We start from the raw sequence: 16,576 nt of genomic DNA, 5'->3' as shown, positions 1-16,576 counted from the left end.
CACTGTAGCTGTCTTCAGACACACCAGAAAAGGGCATCAGATCTCATTACAGATGGTTGTGAGGCACCATGTGGTTGCTAGGATTTGAACTCAGGACCTCTGGAAGAGCAGTCAGTGCTCTTAACTACAGAGTCATCTCCCCAGTCCTCTTTTAAGTTTTAAACATTTCTATTGTGTGTGTGCCCCAGGGTGGAGACCAAAAGATAACTTGAGTGAGCTGGACATTACCTGCCACTAGCTGGGTTCCAGGGGTTGAACTTAGGCTGTGAGGACTGGCAGCTTAACCTTAACCTCAAGTCATCTTAAGGGCCCCACATGTTCTGTGGTGGGGGAATGTATCTGACACTGCATTTGCCTTGCATGGGAATGTCACATTCAGACCACACTGGGAGACCATATGCAACCATAAGAGGCTGTACCCAACCTAGGTCTGTCTCAACTAAACCCCATCAGTAGGAGGAGGAGATGACAAATGGTTTTCATAAGCCGGGGACTTTTAGGAAGAGATGTTCCTAAGGACAAACAAAATCAAGAAAGCCTTTTCTGTGCTCCTCACTTGGCCCACCAAATTGTTTGCTAGGTTGGTTTGGTTTTTAAGGTGCTAGGGGTGAGCCTTAGATATGCTAAGCGTGTGTTCTAACATTGAGTGACAGCCCCCTGCCCTAAATGTATTTTTTAAAATAATCCCTTCGGTTCATAAAGCGTGATGATTGGGTGTTCATGCCATGTGCATGACATGTGCCACCCACTGAACCTTGTTACCACAAGGGCACATTACCGGTCTGACGTGAAAAAAAAAAAAGAAAAGAAGTGGGTGGGAGAGATGGCTTAGCAGTTAAAATGGAGTAACACTCTTGCTGAGGAGCCCCTGTCCTGTTCCCAGCACTAGCACTGGCCTTCTCACAGTTGTCTGTAACTCCAGCTCAGGGTATCTGATGCCTCTGGACCTCCCCGGGTACCCACACTCACATCCACAACATTTAAAACTAAGGGCACTGCAGAGATGGCTTGGCAGTCAGGAGCACCGACTGCTCTTGCAAGAACCTCAGTTCAGTTCCCAGCACCCACATGGCTATGCTGGTTATAACTCCGGGTCTGGGAGATCCTGTGCCCTCTTCTGACCTCCACAAACACCAGGCGCGGACATGAAGAACATACATATACGCAGGCAAACATTCACACGTTAGAATAAATCAATCTAAAAACAGGCAGGCTGGAGAGATGGCTCGAAGGCTGATTCAGTTCCCATCATCCATACGGCTGCTCACAAGCATCTGTGCTTCCAGTTCCAGGAATCAGACCCCCACCCCCCACACACACACACTTCGAACCTCCACAAATTAGGCCTGCATGTGGAGCCTATACACACACACACACACACACACACACACACACACACACACACACACACGAAAAAGCAAGGGAGGGAGGGAAAGAGGGAAGAGGGGAGGGAGGAAAGGCAGGCCTTGGCTTCAGCTTACATCAATCACCTTCTACTCCCTGCTTTCAGGTTTCCTGGAAGCGCCTTGCACCCCTCCTTGCCCTCCTCACTCCAAAGCTGCTACCTCCACTCTGTCTCCCTCTGGTGGCATCTCTCAGGCTTCTTGCTTCTAGGCTGCATCTGACTCTTTGCCTTCCCTGGAAATTATTTTCTTATGTTCCAAGAACCTGTCTCAGAGCACCGCTCCTTTCTCCTTGATAGTCTTTTTTCCCTTCAATGATTTAATCATTTGACAACTTTATACATGCTTGACGAGTGCACACTCATGCACTCAAGCACACACACACACACACACACACACACACACACACACATCTTTATTTTCTTCCTGCTCCCTTGACCCAGTTTTTTTTTTAAGCTATTGTTTAACCAGAAACATAGTGTGCCAATTTGTTAAGCCCTAAACCTTGACTTCTATTTCCTGAGCTTGTCTCCAGGCAACACTGAATGGTGGATATACCTTGTTGAAAGGAGAAGTGAGCCCCCTCACCTCCCGGTAGATTCCAGAAGGCAGAGGCAGGAAGTAAAGAAGTAGCTTCAAGTTCTGAGTCATACACTTAGGAAGCAGAGCGCTGTGGCAGCAGCAGACTCGGCCCACAGCATCGATGGGTCCCCAGCCAACAGCCAACAGACTGGAAACCCAGGTTCTCCGTTTCTTTTGCAGAATCAGGGGAACTGTTGTCCGACAGCAAGAACATAAATGCCCTACTTGCCTCTGGGCCTGCTGTAGGGGACAGCAGCCTCTGCCAGGCTGGGATGGAAGAAAGAGGGAGTTGGGCAGAGCAGGTCCTGATGACTTTGCCCTTCCACAAACCCAGATGGGAGAGTGGATGGACATCTCTGTGTGGCTGGGCTGTGGCTACAGGAACAGCTGTCAAGTCTCCATCTTTTGCCCGATAGACTTAAGCGCATTGACTCTGCTCTATAATATCACCCTCACCATCTCTCCAGCCCCTACTTCAGTCCCCCACAGCCAACTGGGATCCAGGCACCAGCTGCTCCCACCCATCCTCAGCCATACAAAGGTCATAGCCAGAAAGAATATCCTGGGCGCAGGGCTGACACCAACCCCTGCTAGGAGAACTTCCTGTGCCCTCAGATAAAATAAGCCAAGTTTCCTTTTAGCTCTTGCTCATGACCTGTGGGTGGTTTCGAAGTTCTCAAAACAGGGCCAGGTGTGATGCTGTAATTTGGAGGCCGAGATGGGAAACTGAGTTTGAGGTAAACCTAAACGACATAGGGAGAATCCCAAAAATGTCCTTTTCTGACAGGCATGGTGGTAATGCACATCCTCAACCCCAGCACTAGAGAGGCAGAGGCAAAGTAACCTTTGTGAATCCAAGGCTATCCTAGTCTACAGAGTGAGTTCCAGGACATCCAGGGCTACCCTGAAAAGCCCTGTCTGGGGAAAAAGAAAAAAACAAACAAACAAACAAAAAAACCCCACTAGTACTGGGGCTCATCGGTTAAGGGCACTGGTTGCACACTCACAGGGTTTGAATTTGATCTGTAGCACCTACATGAGAGTTCACAGCCCCCTAACTCAAGTTCTAGAGGATCTCATACCTTCTTCTAGTTTCTGCAGACACCAGGAATGTGTACACACATTCAGGCAAAAGACACACACAGAATAAATCTAGAAGAAATTTCAAAACAAACGCATGTGTAATCCTAGAAAGAAGGGCACATGCCTCACACTGACCGTTCTTGCCCGGCATTGTGACACGTGCCTATAATCCCAGCACTGGGGAGGTGAAAGCAGGAGGATCGTAAGTTCAAGGCCACCTTTGACTATATATAATAAGTTCAAGGGGTTGGGGATTTAGCTCAGTGGTAGAGCGCTTGCCTAGGAAGCACAAGGCCCTGGGTTCGGTCCCCAGCTCCGAAAAAAAGAACCAAAAAAAAAATAATAATAATAAGTTCAAGACCAGCCTGGACTGCACAAGACTCTGTCTCAAAAAACAAACCAACCCAGGCTGAGGAAACGGCAACAGTGGTTAAGAGCACTGGCTGTTCTTCTAAAGGACTCTGGTTCAATTCTTAGCACCTACGTGGTGGCTCACAGGCTTCTGTAACTCCCGTTCTAGAGTATCAGCTCCCTCTTCTGGCCTCCGAGGGCACTGCATGCACGTGGTGCCCAGACATACAGGGCAGGAAAAGCATTTGTACACATAAAAGAAAAGAAAAAAGAAATGACAATTTAAAAAGCCAACCAAAAACTCAGCAGAGTTCCCAGTGTTATTTCTGGATTGAGCCGGGGTTGAGGTCATACAAAGCCATCTTTCAGTGTTCCTGGCAAACACTCTTCTACGGTAGGCTAAGCAGTTCAGCCTATAGCCTGTTTAAGCTGCTGACTCTGAAGAATAATGTTGTCAGGGACATCTTTGAGTTTAGTGCCTGCCATAACAGTTCTGCTGTGCCTAACATGGCTTCCGGGTAGTGCAATTTCTTGTTAAAGAGTATGTCTGTGGAGCTTAGTAGGAAAGGTGCTTGCTGCCAAGCCTGACAACTTGAGTTCCATCCTTAGGACCAACTCCCACAAGTTTTCCTCTGACCTACACATGCATTCCTTGGCACACACACCTCCATGTGTGCACCCAACTGCATGCCTGAACACAATTAAGTAAAATACATTTGAGAATATGTGAAGTGGGTTTTTTGGTTTTTTTTGGTGTTGGTGTTTTTGTTTTCTTTTTAATTTATTTACAGAATGGAGTCCCCAATGGAGGAATTAGAAAAAGGACTGAAGGAGCTGAAGGGCTTGCAACCCCATAAGAAGAACAGCAATATCAACCAACCAGACCCCCAGACCTCCCAAGGACTAAACCACCATCCCAAGAGAACACAGGGATGGACCTACGGCTCCAGCCGCATGTGTAGCAAAGGATGGCCTTGTCCGGCATCAATGAGAGGAGAGGCCCTTGGTCCTGTCAAGGCTCGACACCCCCGTTTAGGGGAATGTCAGGGAAGGGAGGTGGGAAGGAGTGGAGAGTGGGTGGGTGAGGGTCATAGAAGCAGGGAGGGATGATGGGAGGTTTTTAAAAGTTTCCTGAGGTTGGGGATTTAGCTCAGTGATAGAGTGCTTGCCTAGCAAGCGCAAGGCTCTGGGTTCGGTCCCCAGCTCCGAAAAATAGAAAAGAGAAAAAAAAAAGTTTCCTAATGAAGCATGTCATGTTGCTAATTAAGATAAAGAAAATAGTTATTTTTAAAAAATATATTTACTTATTTCATGTATGTGAGTTCACTGTAGCTGTTTCAGACACACCAGAAAAGGGCATCGGATCCCATTACAGATTGTTGTGAGCCACCATGTGGTTCCTGGAATTTGAACTCAGGACCTCTGGAAGAGCAATCAGTGCTCATAACCACTGAGCCATCTCTCCAGCCCAGTGGTAGTGTTTTGATTTTGAGACTAGGCCCTACTGTATAGCCCGGGATAGTTTGAAACTCATAGTGATCCTCCTGCTTCAGCCTCCTGGGTGTGGGATCACAGAACTGAACCACTGGGCCCAGCATATTTTTCGGACCTTAATATAGATGGTCAGAATGCTTCCCGGGTAGGTCTCTACCAGTCTCCAGCCTTTGCTGTCTCCCCAACCTGCTGACGCCAGGAAACATCCCCAGTCAAGGGCACACGGGGATGTGCTAAGCACGATCCAAACTGCCTTTGACCAATGTGCAGCCTAAAGAGGGTCTGAGCTAGACTGTAGAACCAGTTCCTGAAGGGATCCACCTCCTGCCTAGTTCAGCACATACTCCCTGAGCCCTGAAGAGGGCCTGTGTTTTGCAAGATCAGCTTTTTTGGGACACCAAAGTCCTTCAGTATGTTAATAGGCTCTGTTGGAAAAAAAAATCCAGGTCAAATAAATTTAGAGAGTCTTCTTGGAGACTCAGCACTCTCGGGTAGTTAAAGGCCCAGTGGGTCCCTTACCAGCTAAAAACCCCTTTTCCTGGCACTTCGAAAAACAGGATGACTCTCCTCTTCTTTCTCAGGTGTGCCTTCCTCAGGCAAAGACTCCAAGCTTCCTGACCATGGCGAGGGGATTCTCTCTTACCCAGGAGCTTCTCCAACAACTGAGTTAGTTGAGTGATGAAGGGACCCTCTGCGGAGCAAAAATAATAGCGCTGTGAAGTCAGAGTGCCTCTGGCTTAAGAAGGAAAGGAGCTGAGTCAGGGGGTACAAGGTGGGCCGGGATGGCCTTGGGCCATGACCCATCTGTTGGGAGGGATTTGAGAGGGACAAGAATCCTGCTAAGGGGGGCTGGGGATTTAGCTCAGTGGTAGAGCGCTTACCTAGGAAACGCAAGGCCCTGGGTTCGGTCCCCAGCTCCGAAAAAAAAAAAAAAAAAGAACCAAAAAAAAAAAGAGTGTAAAAAAGAATCCTGCTAAGATACGGCCTTTGAAGCTCAGAGACATGGTTGAAAGCAACTGTTGTTCTTGCAGAGGACCTGGGTTCAGTTCTCAAGACCCACGCATCGATGGTGGCTCACAGCCATCTATAGCTCCAGTTTCAGGGATCGAACACCCTCTTCTGACTTCCATGGGCACCAGGCATAGACAGACAGACAGACAGACAGACAGACAGACAGACAGACAAAACATTCATGCATACTAAAATAACAAAACAAAAATGGAGCTGGATGGTAGTGGCACCTACATTTAACTCCATCACTCAAGAAGCAGAGCCAGGCAGACTTCTGTGAATTTCAGGCCAGCCAGGGCTACAGGGAGGGAGACCCTGTTTCAACAAAAGGGAATATGATGTCGTGAAATGGCTCAGTGGTTTTTGATGCAGAAAGGTTCTGTCTGCATGCACACCTGCGTGCCAGAGAGGGCATCAGATCCCTTTATATATGGTCATGAGACACCATGTGGGTGCTGGGAATTGAACTCGAGACCTTTGGAAGAGCAGCCAGTGCTCTTAACCACTGAGCCATCTTACCAGCCCCAATAAATAAATCTAAAAAATTTTAAATAAAAAGGTATGACTGTTTACTGTTTAGAGCTGGCTAGAAGTGGTGAAGGCCCTGAGTTCATTTTCAGAAGCCACATGGTAAAAGGAAAAAACTGAGTTCTGACCTCCATATGAGACACCTTTGAGCAGCAATTTCTTGTGAGACTGACTGCACCTATCTATGCTCCCCAAGTCTGGGGGCCATGTCAGCCAGAAAAGAGGTGACCACCAGCCAGAGAAAATGTCCTCTACCATATCTTTGTGTTGCCTCTTTCTCAAGCAGCCATTGTCCTAATTTTTGTTATTGTTATTTTTCTTTTTTTTTAAATATTTATTTTATGTATATGAGTACACTGTCGCTGTCTTCAGACACCAGAAGAGGGCATCAGATCCCCATTACAGATGGTTGTGAGCCACCATGTGGTTGCTGGGAGTTGAACTTAGGACCTCTGGAAGAACAAACAGTTGGTGCTCTTAACTGGTGAGCCATCTCTCCAGCCCTGTTTGTTTTTCAAGGCAGGGTTTCCTCTGTGTAGCCCTAGCTGTCCTGGAAGCCACTAGGCTGGCCTGGAAATCATAGATTCACTTTTCTCTGCCTTTGTAGTTCTGGATAAAAGGCATGTGCCAGCACCGGCCAGCTTAAAGAACAATCAATATTTTTAAAGAAAGAATAAAATAAAAATAAGTGTTTAAAAATAAGTACGTTGGGTCTGGAGAGAGGGCTCAGTGGTTAAGAGCACCGGTTGCTGCTTTTCTGGAAGGCAGGATTAGATCCCCAGTACCCACACTTCTGCTCACAGCCATCTGCACCTCCATTTCTGGGAGAATCTAATGCCCTCTTCTGGCTTCTAGGGGTACTACAAATTGTGCATACAGTTAGAGGCAGAGCTCCCTCTGATTAAGCGTCTTGGGTCATGTGCCAACATTGAATCACTCAGTGCAAACAGGACCCAGTCTGGCCTGAGAGTTATAAGAGGAACCTTCTCCAGGAGGAAAAGCAAACACACTATTTCAGGTGATTCTCACCAAAAGGATGGAGTGCCTCAAGTGACCAGTGGGAGCAATGTTGATGAAGAGCCTCTGTCTGAGCATGCGTGTTCCAAGTTGGGTCTCTTATGCTAAGGACTTCATGGGATCCACATCAGCCACCAGCTAGCGGCATTTCTCCGAGTAACGCACTTGTACACCGTTCACCCAGCACATGAGCACAGTGGATCAGATGTCCCTAAGCCCTTTCAGCTAGTTCCCAAGCTATGCACCTATAATTCCCACAAGTTCAGCCAAGACTAAGGTATCCAGAGAGGAGGGTCTCAGATGACAGCCTTGCACCCTTCCCTGGCTGGCCCTATCCTTGTAAAGACAAGCTGCCCATGGTACAAAACTGAAGAACACTGTGTCAGAACTCGGCTACTATTTATGTTTGTCAGAGGAGACCAGGCATGTGAGACCAGACCAGACTGAGAGAAGTCCCAAATAAAACTGGACACAGGGCTTCTGCCTCCATGGAGGAAAAAACTTCACCAGGAGGGGACCACAAAGAGGTCAGAAACCTGAGGCAGGCAAGGCTGGTCCATTTCTAGGACACAGGTATTGACTTCAGACAAAGGTGGGTTGACCTCAGGAGGGCGCTGTGCACATAGACCATCCAAGGCAAGCTGGCAACACAACATGTACTGTGATGCTGGTCCCTGGGGGCTGTTCAGGACCTGCTAACACCAGAGGAAACCTCTTGGGACTTCAGCTCTGCATCTGGGAAAGGTCTCCCCTCCAGGAAAATAAGGGACCAGGTCCTTGGGATTGGCTGTCCTGAGGTGAGTGAATAGGAAATGACACTAACTCTACATTGCCTCCACAACTGAGACAAGGGAAGAAGCACTTCCCCTGGACTCAGCCTTTTGAAAGGCTTGTTCCTAAACCTACCAAATCAAATCTCTACAGCCCTGCAACCACCAGAGGGCGCCCACTGCCCACGAATCTTCCAGAGTCCCTTTCTCAGCACTGGCAATGCCAGCAGTAGGATCTTGGTGACCCTAAACCATTTGTTAATGTCCCCAATCAGTTATATGTGTGCTAGAGACCAGGTGAAAGTAATCTCCATTAAGAGTGGTAGTTCCAGGGGCTGGGGATTTAGCCCTGGGTTTGGTCCCCAGCTCTGAAAAAAAGAGAAAAAAAAAAGTGGTAGTTCCCAGAGCTAATCGCTAGAGAAATAAGGACTCAAAGGTTTGAATAGGATGTAGGCTCAGGATCTGGGTGTGTCTCAGGGTACAGCAGCAAATGGGCCTCCACGCTGTTGCCCCCATTTTCCAGATTAAGGCCCAGCAAGATTCACTCACTGGCTGCCTATTTACAAGGCTGCCAAGTCTATGTAGTCACATGGCTGCAACCTTGGAGCACAGGATTAGCTGTTCCTAGCTCATGGGCAGCTGTTACAAGTGGGGCTCACAGCTCTTCACCTGTTTTAGACCTCCCATTCCTAGACACTGGTTTTGGGGACATCTCAAGGCTGACCAAGTGTCCAGGGATGAGATGGGCAGTTCGAGTTTCTTTTCTGGAGGAGCCAGCAGAGATGGTTGGGCCAGAGCTCTACTGAAGCCCCAGGCTGATCCGGGAGTCATCCTGAGTCTGAGCAGCCTGGCCACCACAGGAAGTCTTCTGCTCCAAGAAGGGAAGATAGGTAGAAAGGGCCAGGATTCTGGATAGAAGGGATAGGTCCTTGCTCTCCTTGTACACTGCTTCCTCACTTTCACCGTTTCCCCCACCTCCCTTCAGAGGGACAGTTTCCCTCTTTTCCTAGTGGGGCCCAGGGTCTGGGTTTGTAAATTTTTTGAGATGGGCTTCTGTATAGCCTTAGCTTGTCCTAGAACTCACTGTAGACTATATAATAGCCTCAAAACTCATCCTACCTCTGCCTCACCAGTTTAAGTTATACACCAGTTTCTTTTCCTAGGTATAATCTTTGTGGTCCTGGGAACTCAACCCAGACTGACTGTCCAACTATGTAACTGAGTACTTATATCTGAAAGCTGTGGCCAACATTTTTAAAGGTTTTCTTAAAGATTTATATAAATCTACACACACACACACACACACACACACTTACACTGTAGTTATCTTCAGACAAACCAGAAGAGGGCATCAGATTTTATTACAGATGGTAGTGGGATTTGAACTCAGGACCTCTACAAGTGCATCCAGTTTTTTTAAAGATTTATTTTATGTATGTGAGTGCACTGTTGCTCTCTTCAGACACACCAGAAGAGGGCATCAGATCCCATTACAGATGGTTATGAACCACCATGTGGTTGCCGGGATTTGAACTCAGGACCTCTGGAAGAGCAAAGTGCTCTTTTTTTTTTTCGGAGCTGGGGACCGAACCCAGGGCCTTGGGCTTGCTAGGCAAGCGCTCTACCACTGAGCTAAATCTAAATCCCCAACCCCAGAGCAAAGTGCTCTTAACCACTGAGCCATCTCTCCAGCCCCCCATCCAGTGCTCTTAACCACTGAGTCACCTCTCCAGTCCTGTGGACATTCTTCTGTCTCCATTACTCCAGTGGACCCACCACCTGAGGTTCCTGGGGGTGAGGTCACCCCCCTTCCTCCACAGCAAACAAGCTCATTCATATACTCAAGCCTACAACCTCTACTCACCCTGAAGATTAGACTCAAAGAGTGACTCACATCAAAGACAGTCCTTAAGACTCCAACCACTTGGGGCTGGAGAGGTTAAGAGAACTGTCTGCTCTTCCTCTTCCAGAGGTCCCGAGTTCAATTCCCAGCAACCAGCAACCACATGGTGGCTTACAACCATCTATAATCAGGTCTGGTGCCCTCTTCTGGCCTGCAGGTGCAATACATGCAGGCAGAAAGCTGTATGATGTATATACATAAATGTTTAAAAAAAACTCCAACCACTTAAGCTGGCACAGCACCCCCTACAGAATGCAGTAACTGCAACCAACCTGAAAAGACAAAGTCACTAACGCCATTGTTTGCCCAGGTTACAATAGGTATTTAGGACCTAGAGGCTTGGCTGGCAAGCTAACACTAGGAGCCACCAAACAGTATACTAATTACATGGACAGCAGCCAGACGACTCCCGACTTGGCACGAGATTACTTGGCCTGTCCCAACTAACAAGGGCTCCGGTATACAGCACCTCTGCAGTAGCCCAAGTCCCAGGAAGAGGTTGGTGTCACAAGAACCTCTCCTAATGTCCCAAGGTTAACTGCAGCTTTGTCCCAACCTTCCCCTAGAACTTTTGAAAAAAAAAAAGTCTCTCCTCTCCCCAGAAAACCAGTTATTGGTGGTACCCAACCAATCACTCAGGAGGTTGTGGAGACAGAGGGGACCCTGTCTCAAACCAGGCACACAGAAAAACCAGGCTTTGAGACACCATTGTTAGAACAACTCAGCAAAATAAAATTCCGGTTTATTGTTGGACATTGTTTCACACATACATCAAACAGGCCAAAAAAATAAACAGCAACTTCATAGACAAAAAAAAAGGAAAAAAAATCTTTTTATCTTTGGCCTTTTTAACCATCTCATACAAACCAACTACTTATAGTACAGCTAGGTACATACACAAAAAAAGTTACTGGAATGCTCAGAATAAGATTGTTTTTTTTGTTGTTGTTTTTGTTTTTTTTACAAGGTTTTTTTTCTCCTTTGAGAGTATAATGAACATGGTCACACCACAAGTAAAGTCTGAAGTAGGACAGAAAACGCTCTGAAGGCTGGTTTGGTCACCCGTTGTCATTAAAAATGGCTGACCCCTAACAATATGTACAAAAATATAAAATGTAAATAAAAAATACAAACAAATTTTCCTTTTAAAGTATTTTTAAGAAAAAAAGCAGGGCCTGGGAAGTTCTGGTTCTTTTCTCCTCCCATGTTGCCAATTCATGTTGTGGTTTTGGTGGGGTGGTGAAGAGCGCATGTCATGTGTGGGTGGCACTGCCCGCAGTGGGCGGGCGGGGGCCTGCTTCTCTACTCGAAGGTGACCACGTTTAAATTCTGAGACGGGAAGTGGAGGGTGAATAGGTCACGGTGCGTAAGGTTAGCTTTTCCTTTTGCTGTCTAGTCATCCTCATCAGTCTTCTTCTGCTTCTTGGTCTCAACATCATCATCCTGCAGAGAATGACATCAGTCCTGTCACTACAGGTCAGCTCAGCAGGCGGCCTAGGCCCAGAAACCTAGGCCCTTCCAACCCAGCTTTGCTGTGCTGGGAAGGTCCCACTAAGAACCTTTCTCACCATTTGCAAGAAACCCCAGACAGCGCTTGTCCACCTCAGGAGAAGGTAGGTACCTCACACCTCAAACCTACCTCATCATCCTCAGCTACCCGCTTGCCCGTAGGAGCCTCAGCTTCCTCATCTTCATCTCCATCTTCTTCCTCACCTGGAGAGAATCAAGGACCACATAAACCACTGCCACCCCTTGTCTGGGAACTGTCTCCCCAGAGTAGACAGGTCAGACAGCAACAACTCTTTAAACATGGAACTGCCAACAGGAGGCGTAAAAGGACTGCAATTCAAATTGGCCGACTTGCCCAGAAACCCAACCTCTCCCTTCTGGCAGTACAGCCCAGGGAAGGAACCTGAGAAAACAAGACTACTCACCATCACCTTCTTCCTCCTCCTCCTCTTCCTCCCCACCTTCTTCCTCTTCTTCATCTACCTCATTGTCAGCCTCCTGCTCCCCATTTTCCTCATTTTGCTTTAACAGAAAACACATCTGCCATTAGCCACCTCCAAAGCAGGTCTGCATGTCTAGCACCCACCGCTGAAAAACTCCCACACCACCTCCCAAACTAAAAAGCAGGCAAGTTCTTTGCCTGGCCCAACCCTTAACCATGCTGAAGTAAGCTGAAGGAGTAGAAGCGGGGAACAGAAGCCCCGTTATGGACACTCACAGCGTTCCCATTGGCAGGTGCGTCTCTTCCATTCTCTGCCTCCTCCACAACTTCCTTCTTCTCCTTCAAGTCCTTCAGAAGGAAGAGGACACCCATTAGTCTTCAGAACAGAGGGTACCCATCAGCCAAAGTGCTGAAAACTAAACAAAGCTGACTTACAGAACTAATGTGTCACTGGCTACTTAGCCACCCTGGAGTGTTAGAGGATGGGCCATAGATCTCTCTACTCAAGGCCTGTATCCAAATCCTGACTCCCATCTTCTGGATACATCGAAAACAAGGCAGTCAGGTGTTGACTCAAGGCTACCATATGGCACCACAGCCACAAACCCGCCAGGCCAGGCAGACAAGCTCGGGAACTGTCTCCCTCACCTGCACGCCCTTTGCCGCCGGTTTCCAGCTAGAGGGAGCTCCACCCCTCAGAAACCCTTTTTGGAAGGCGGTGGCTGTGTGCCATAAATAAATAAGGTATTGAAGGGAGGAGCCAGTCGATGGTCAGTAGCTCAGGGATGGATGGGGAGAATCTGGATGGAGATCAGGAAGCGCTTGAGCATGCAGACACCCCCCACTTCCAAATCACCAGTCATGCTTGGTACTACAGGCCTTCCTAGCCTCCATAACCCAAAGCAAGTAGCAAGCTAGCACTTTGGAAACTGCGGCTTCGGGGCGGGACCGCTGTGTAACTTTTCCACTCCATGGCTCAACGGTGGGACCACCAGGAAGGCCAGGCACATAGTGCAGCTAGTCCTGCGGGGCCCACCCCCTGGGTTACCTGCTGGGGTTGGTGGGTTCGCGCCCACCGAAGGCCTGCGTCGGACCCCATTGCACCCGCTTCCGCCCCCTGGTGGCCGAAGCCCGGGGGAGTGGGTGGGGGCGGGGTGGCCGCGGTGCGCAGGCGCACCGCTCACCCAGAGAACTACGCGCGCGAGCCTCGGCACGCACCGCGCGCAACGAGCACGTGGCCTGGGGCGCCAAGTGCGCCCTGTGCCCTGGAGACCCAAGGTACGCTTTCATCTAGGTGAGCGAGTTTGCCGCTGGAGAAAGCGCGCTACGTGCTGCCCCCTTGGGATCGCGACTGAGGGTCAACACGCGGCTTCCGGCTGCAATTTTGGCGCGCAACGTCCGGCGTTAAGTCACCGGGGTATTGGAGCTTCTGAGCTCGGAGCCTCGAGACCGTCGGGGGCGCACTCCCCAGAAGGGTCGAACCTCGCGGGAATTCACCTCAGAGAAACTCCCGCGGAGGCTCGGGGCAGGGGGTGCACTATGCTGGCTGGAAATTCAAGTCTACAAGGGCCGCCGGGCACCGCTCCAGAGTGCGCTCTGCACGGGGTCGCACCAAGACGGACATGCCGGGCTATCAGAGTTTAAACAAGGTGGCACGCGCGTATTTCCCACTGCAGGATGAATGGGGCGCGAACAACGAGATGTTTGAAAGCAAGGAGCACGAGCCGAACAAGGCTTGTCTCGTGAGAGTGGATAATACTCCGCTGGGCGGGTGGAGGAGACTGCGAGCCGCGGCCTCAGGACCGTAGCCAGGACTGCGAGTCTGCGCGGGATACTCGGCCGCCGCGTCTCCACCGCAGCAGGGTAGCCGTGGGGGGCGCCCAGCGGCCCCCGTGTGCGGCCGCTTCACTTTCTATTTCCTCCCCCTCTAGCGCGTGGGCTCGCCGCCCGGGCCCGAACACCGTCAGCAGTGACCGCCACTGGTACGAGGTCCGCCGCCGCCAGAGCTCCCAGCCTCCACGGGCAGCCCACGAACACTCATGCTCAACCGTGACTGAGAACGAGACCCGTAAGTGTCTCAGCCAAAATTACCACGGCACAGCTCGCCGCCCCATCCGCGTCATTCCGGATAACCCGCTGCCAGCCCGCTATAGGGCGCGAACCCAAGCACCTAACAAAGAGCAGTTCGGCCGCCGGCGCCGGTAGCCCGCCGGCGCCGCACACGCGCCCCCCACACTTCCGACTGCCGACGCGCCGGAGTTTCAAAGTTATTTCCGTGCGCCGCGGCCCCGCGACCCCGGCCCCACTAGCACTCAAACGATTCGCAAACAACTTTCGAGAATTTGCGATTCGGCCCTCCCAGTTTTCGTCCCCATGTTCCGCGTCGACCCCAGGCCATCGGCCAGCTCCCGACGGCGGCACGAATGCCCGCGTCGCTTCGCGCCCCCTCCCCCGCACACAAAGAGTGGTGCCCGGGGCCATCGCGCCGCTGGAGGGTGGCGAGGTCCTCTCCGTAGCGTTCGCGTGATGCTTTCCCCAATCCCGCAGCCACGCGCCTAACACTGCCCGGGCGACGGCGCACAGACCCCGAGGGGGCGGGCGGCGTCCAGCCTCACCTTGGTGGTGATCTCGGAGCTGGTGTCCACTGCCGCGTCTGACATGGTGGGGCACGCCGGTGGTCTGGTGCTACGCGTAAGGAATTAGTCGAGTTTCGAGGACTCTGGCGAGAAAGCTGCCGGAGTCCGCGTTGGAGGAGACGGTGGGCGGCGAAGGTGGCTGCAGTGAGCGCGGAGCACGACCCGGGAACAATGCAAAGATGGCTTTTCGGAGCAGCCAGTGGGGGACTCACGCGGCGCCAGAAGCTTTAATATAGATTAGTGGGCGGTGCTCAACCACCCGAGCCCTAACGCTATTGGTTGAGTACAGGGAGCGGGCGTTTTCTCATTGGCTCAATTCCGAACAATGGGCAAGTGAGCTTAAAGCGGCAGTGCCTCGGCTTGGCGCGCGCTGCGCAGTCCCCCGCCGCACTGTCATTCAGAGTCTTGAATATGTTGGGTCTCGCCATTCCGAGGAGGGGGCTCGCGCGCGTGCGCGCTCCCGCGGCTGTTTTGCTCAGGCTTCTGACGCAGAAAGCCAAAGCGCGGCAAAGCTGCCCGCCCAGCCCCCGTCCTCCCCCTCCCTCGCTACTGCTCGGAAGGAGGGGAGGGGAAGAGGGGGGGAGCAGGAGGACTGCCCGCGAGGGGGAGGGGAAGGCGAGTGCTGGGCGGCGCTTGCCCCGGGCGGTGCCCCGCGTGGTTCCCGCGCCCGAGACAGGCCCGCATCTAAGACTGAAGAGTTGGCCCAAATAAGTGTATGTGCATCCACAACGGGCACTGTGACTCGCACTTTCCACTCTGTCCCCTTTTCCCGCCTCGACTACATTAGTGATCCCCGCCGCCCACCACTGTCCCGCCGTCCAGGGTCAGCTGACGAGCGAGCCTCGCGCCCTGCACACTTGGGGGAACTCATGCGAAGAGGGGTTTGATGCCCGGTGTCCTCAGTGGGACAGTCCTTGGGCCTCACGCCACAAAACGGTGTCCACACCTCAGGGCTCTCTGGTTCGCGTCTGCTGGAATAAGTCACTACCGTCGCGACAGTCCATTAATATCTTCCAGGGCCCCGCCCGGCCATCGTGTTTACCCCTTAGCATTTTGGAGGCTCCAGTGCACATACGAACACTATGCAGCTGGGAGAGACATGTCTCCTCGGCCATCAGGACTAGTCCTTGAGAGGGTTCCTTCAAACTTGAGCCATTTAAGGAACCACGCGGAGCTTTGAGAAAAGAAAAACCATAAAGACGCCACACTCAAAATGGCGTTGGACTCCGCAAGCGTGGCGTGACGTGGCGACCCAGCTCACAAGGACAACTTCAAAACACTAGATTACTCGATTTTTAGCGCTTTCTCACTTCGCTGTCGAACTAACAAGTTTGTCCTGTGAAAGAAAGACCAGAATGGCTATAAACGGATCCCAAGAAACGATCTTCGCCACACTCAAGATGGCGGCAGATAGCGTCCGACCGTGTGTTGCCACAAGGGGGCGCCCGACACGGAAGGCGGAACTTAGGAAAAACGCGTTCACACTGGCTGACAGTGGCGGGCGAACACAAAGTTGACGCTTTGCGCCCTGCCATTGGTCCTTCCTGCTGTCTGTCGCCTGTGGACCGCGGAATCGGGAGTGGGGAAAACCCGGAGTCTTGAATCGTGGAGGACGGGTGGATGGCAAATTCCGTAGACCTTTGAGGTCGAGGCGAGGAGACTGAATTGCCCTTATCGTTTCCCTCGGGCGCTTGGGCCCATCCCCGCCAGGAGGCCCCTTTACTGAGCTTGAGGAGAGGGGAGGAACGTGCAGTGTCGGGGAACTGCTGTAGTTGGACCCCGGATCTGCCCGCGAGCCGCACGTGGCCGGCCCGCATCCCCGCGCGCACGTGCCAGCCCCGCCGCCA

At 51.1% G+C, this 16,576-nt stretch overlaps 1 protein-coding gene and 1 non-coding gene across 2 annotated transcripts; one reads left to right on the top strand and one right to left on the bottom strand.

Moving 5' to 3' along the window:
• The first annotated feature begins 683 nt into the window (after nucleotides 1-683).
• On the top strand, nucleotides 684-788 carry LOC120094949 (small nucleolar RNA U13). Its single transcript, XR_015630055.1, has one exon. It is a non-coding gene; the product is annotated as a small nucleolar RNA U13 (small nucleolar RNA).
• A 10,062-nt stretch (nucleotides 789-10,850) lies between these two features.
• On the bottom strand, nucleotides 10,851-14,935 carry Ptma (prothymosin alpha). The gene is given in 5 exon segments (NM_021740.2): nucleotides 10,851-11,585; nucleotides 11,782-11,855; nucleotides 12,077-12,173; nucleotides 12,370-12,441; nucleotides 14,709-14,935. Coding segments are annotated over 5 exon segments (339 nt in total). The 5' UTR covers nucleotides 14,754-14,935; the 3' UTR covers nucleotides 10,851-11,534.
• Nucleotides 14,936-16,576: the final 1,641 nt, after the last annotated feature.

Source organism: Rattus norvegicus, chromosome 9 (assembly GCF_021556685.1).
Source record: "Rattus norvegicus strain SHRSP/BbbUtx chromosome 9, alternate assembly SHRSP_T2T, whole genome shotgun sequence".
NCBI lineage: Eukaryota > Metazoa > Chordata > Mammalia > Rodentia > Muridae > Rattus > Rattus norvegicus.
This window is presented reverse-complemented; position numbering and strand designations above follow the sequence as displayed.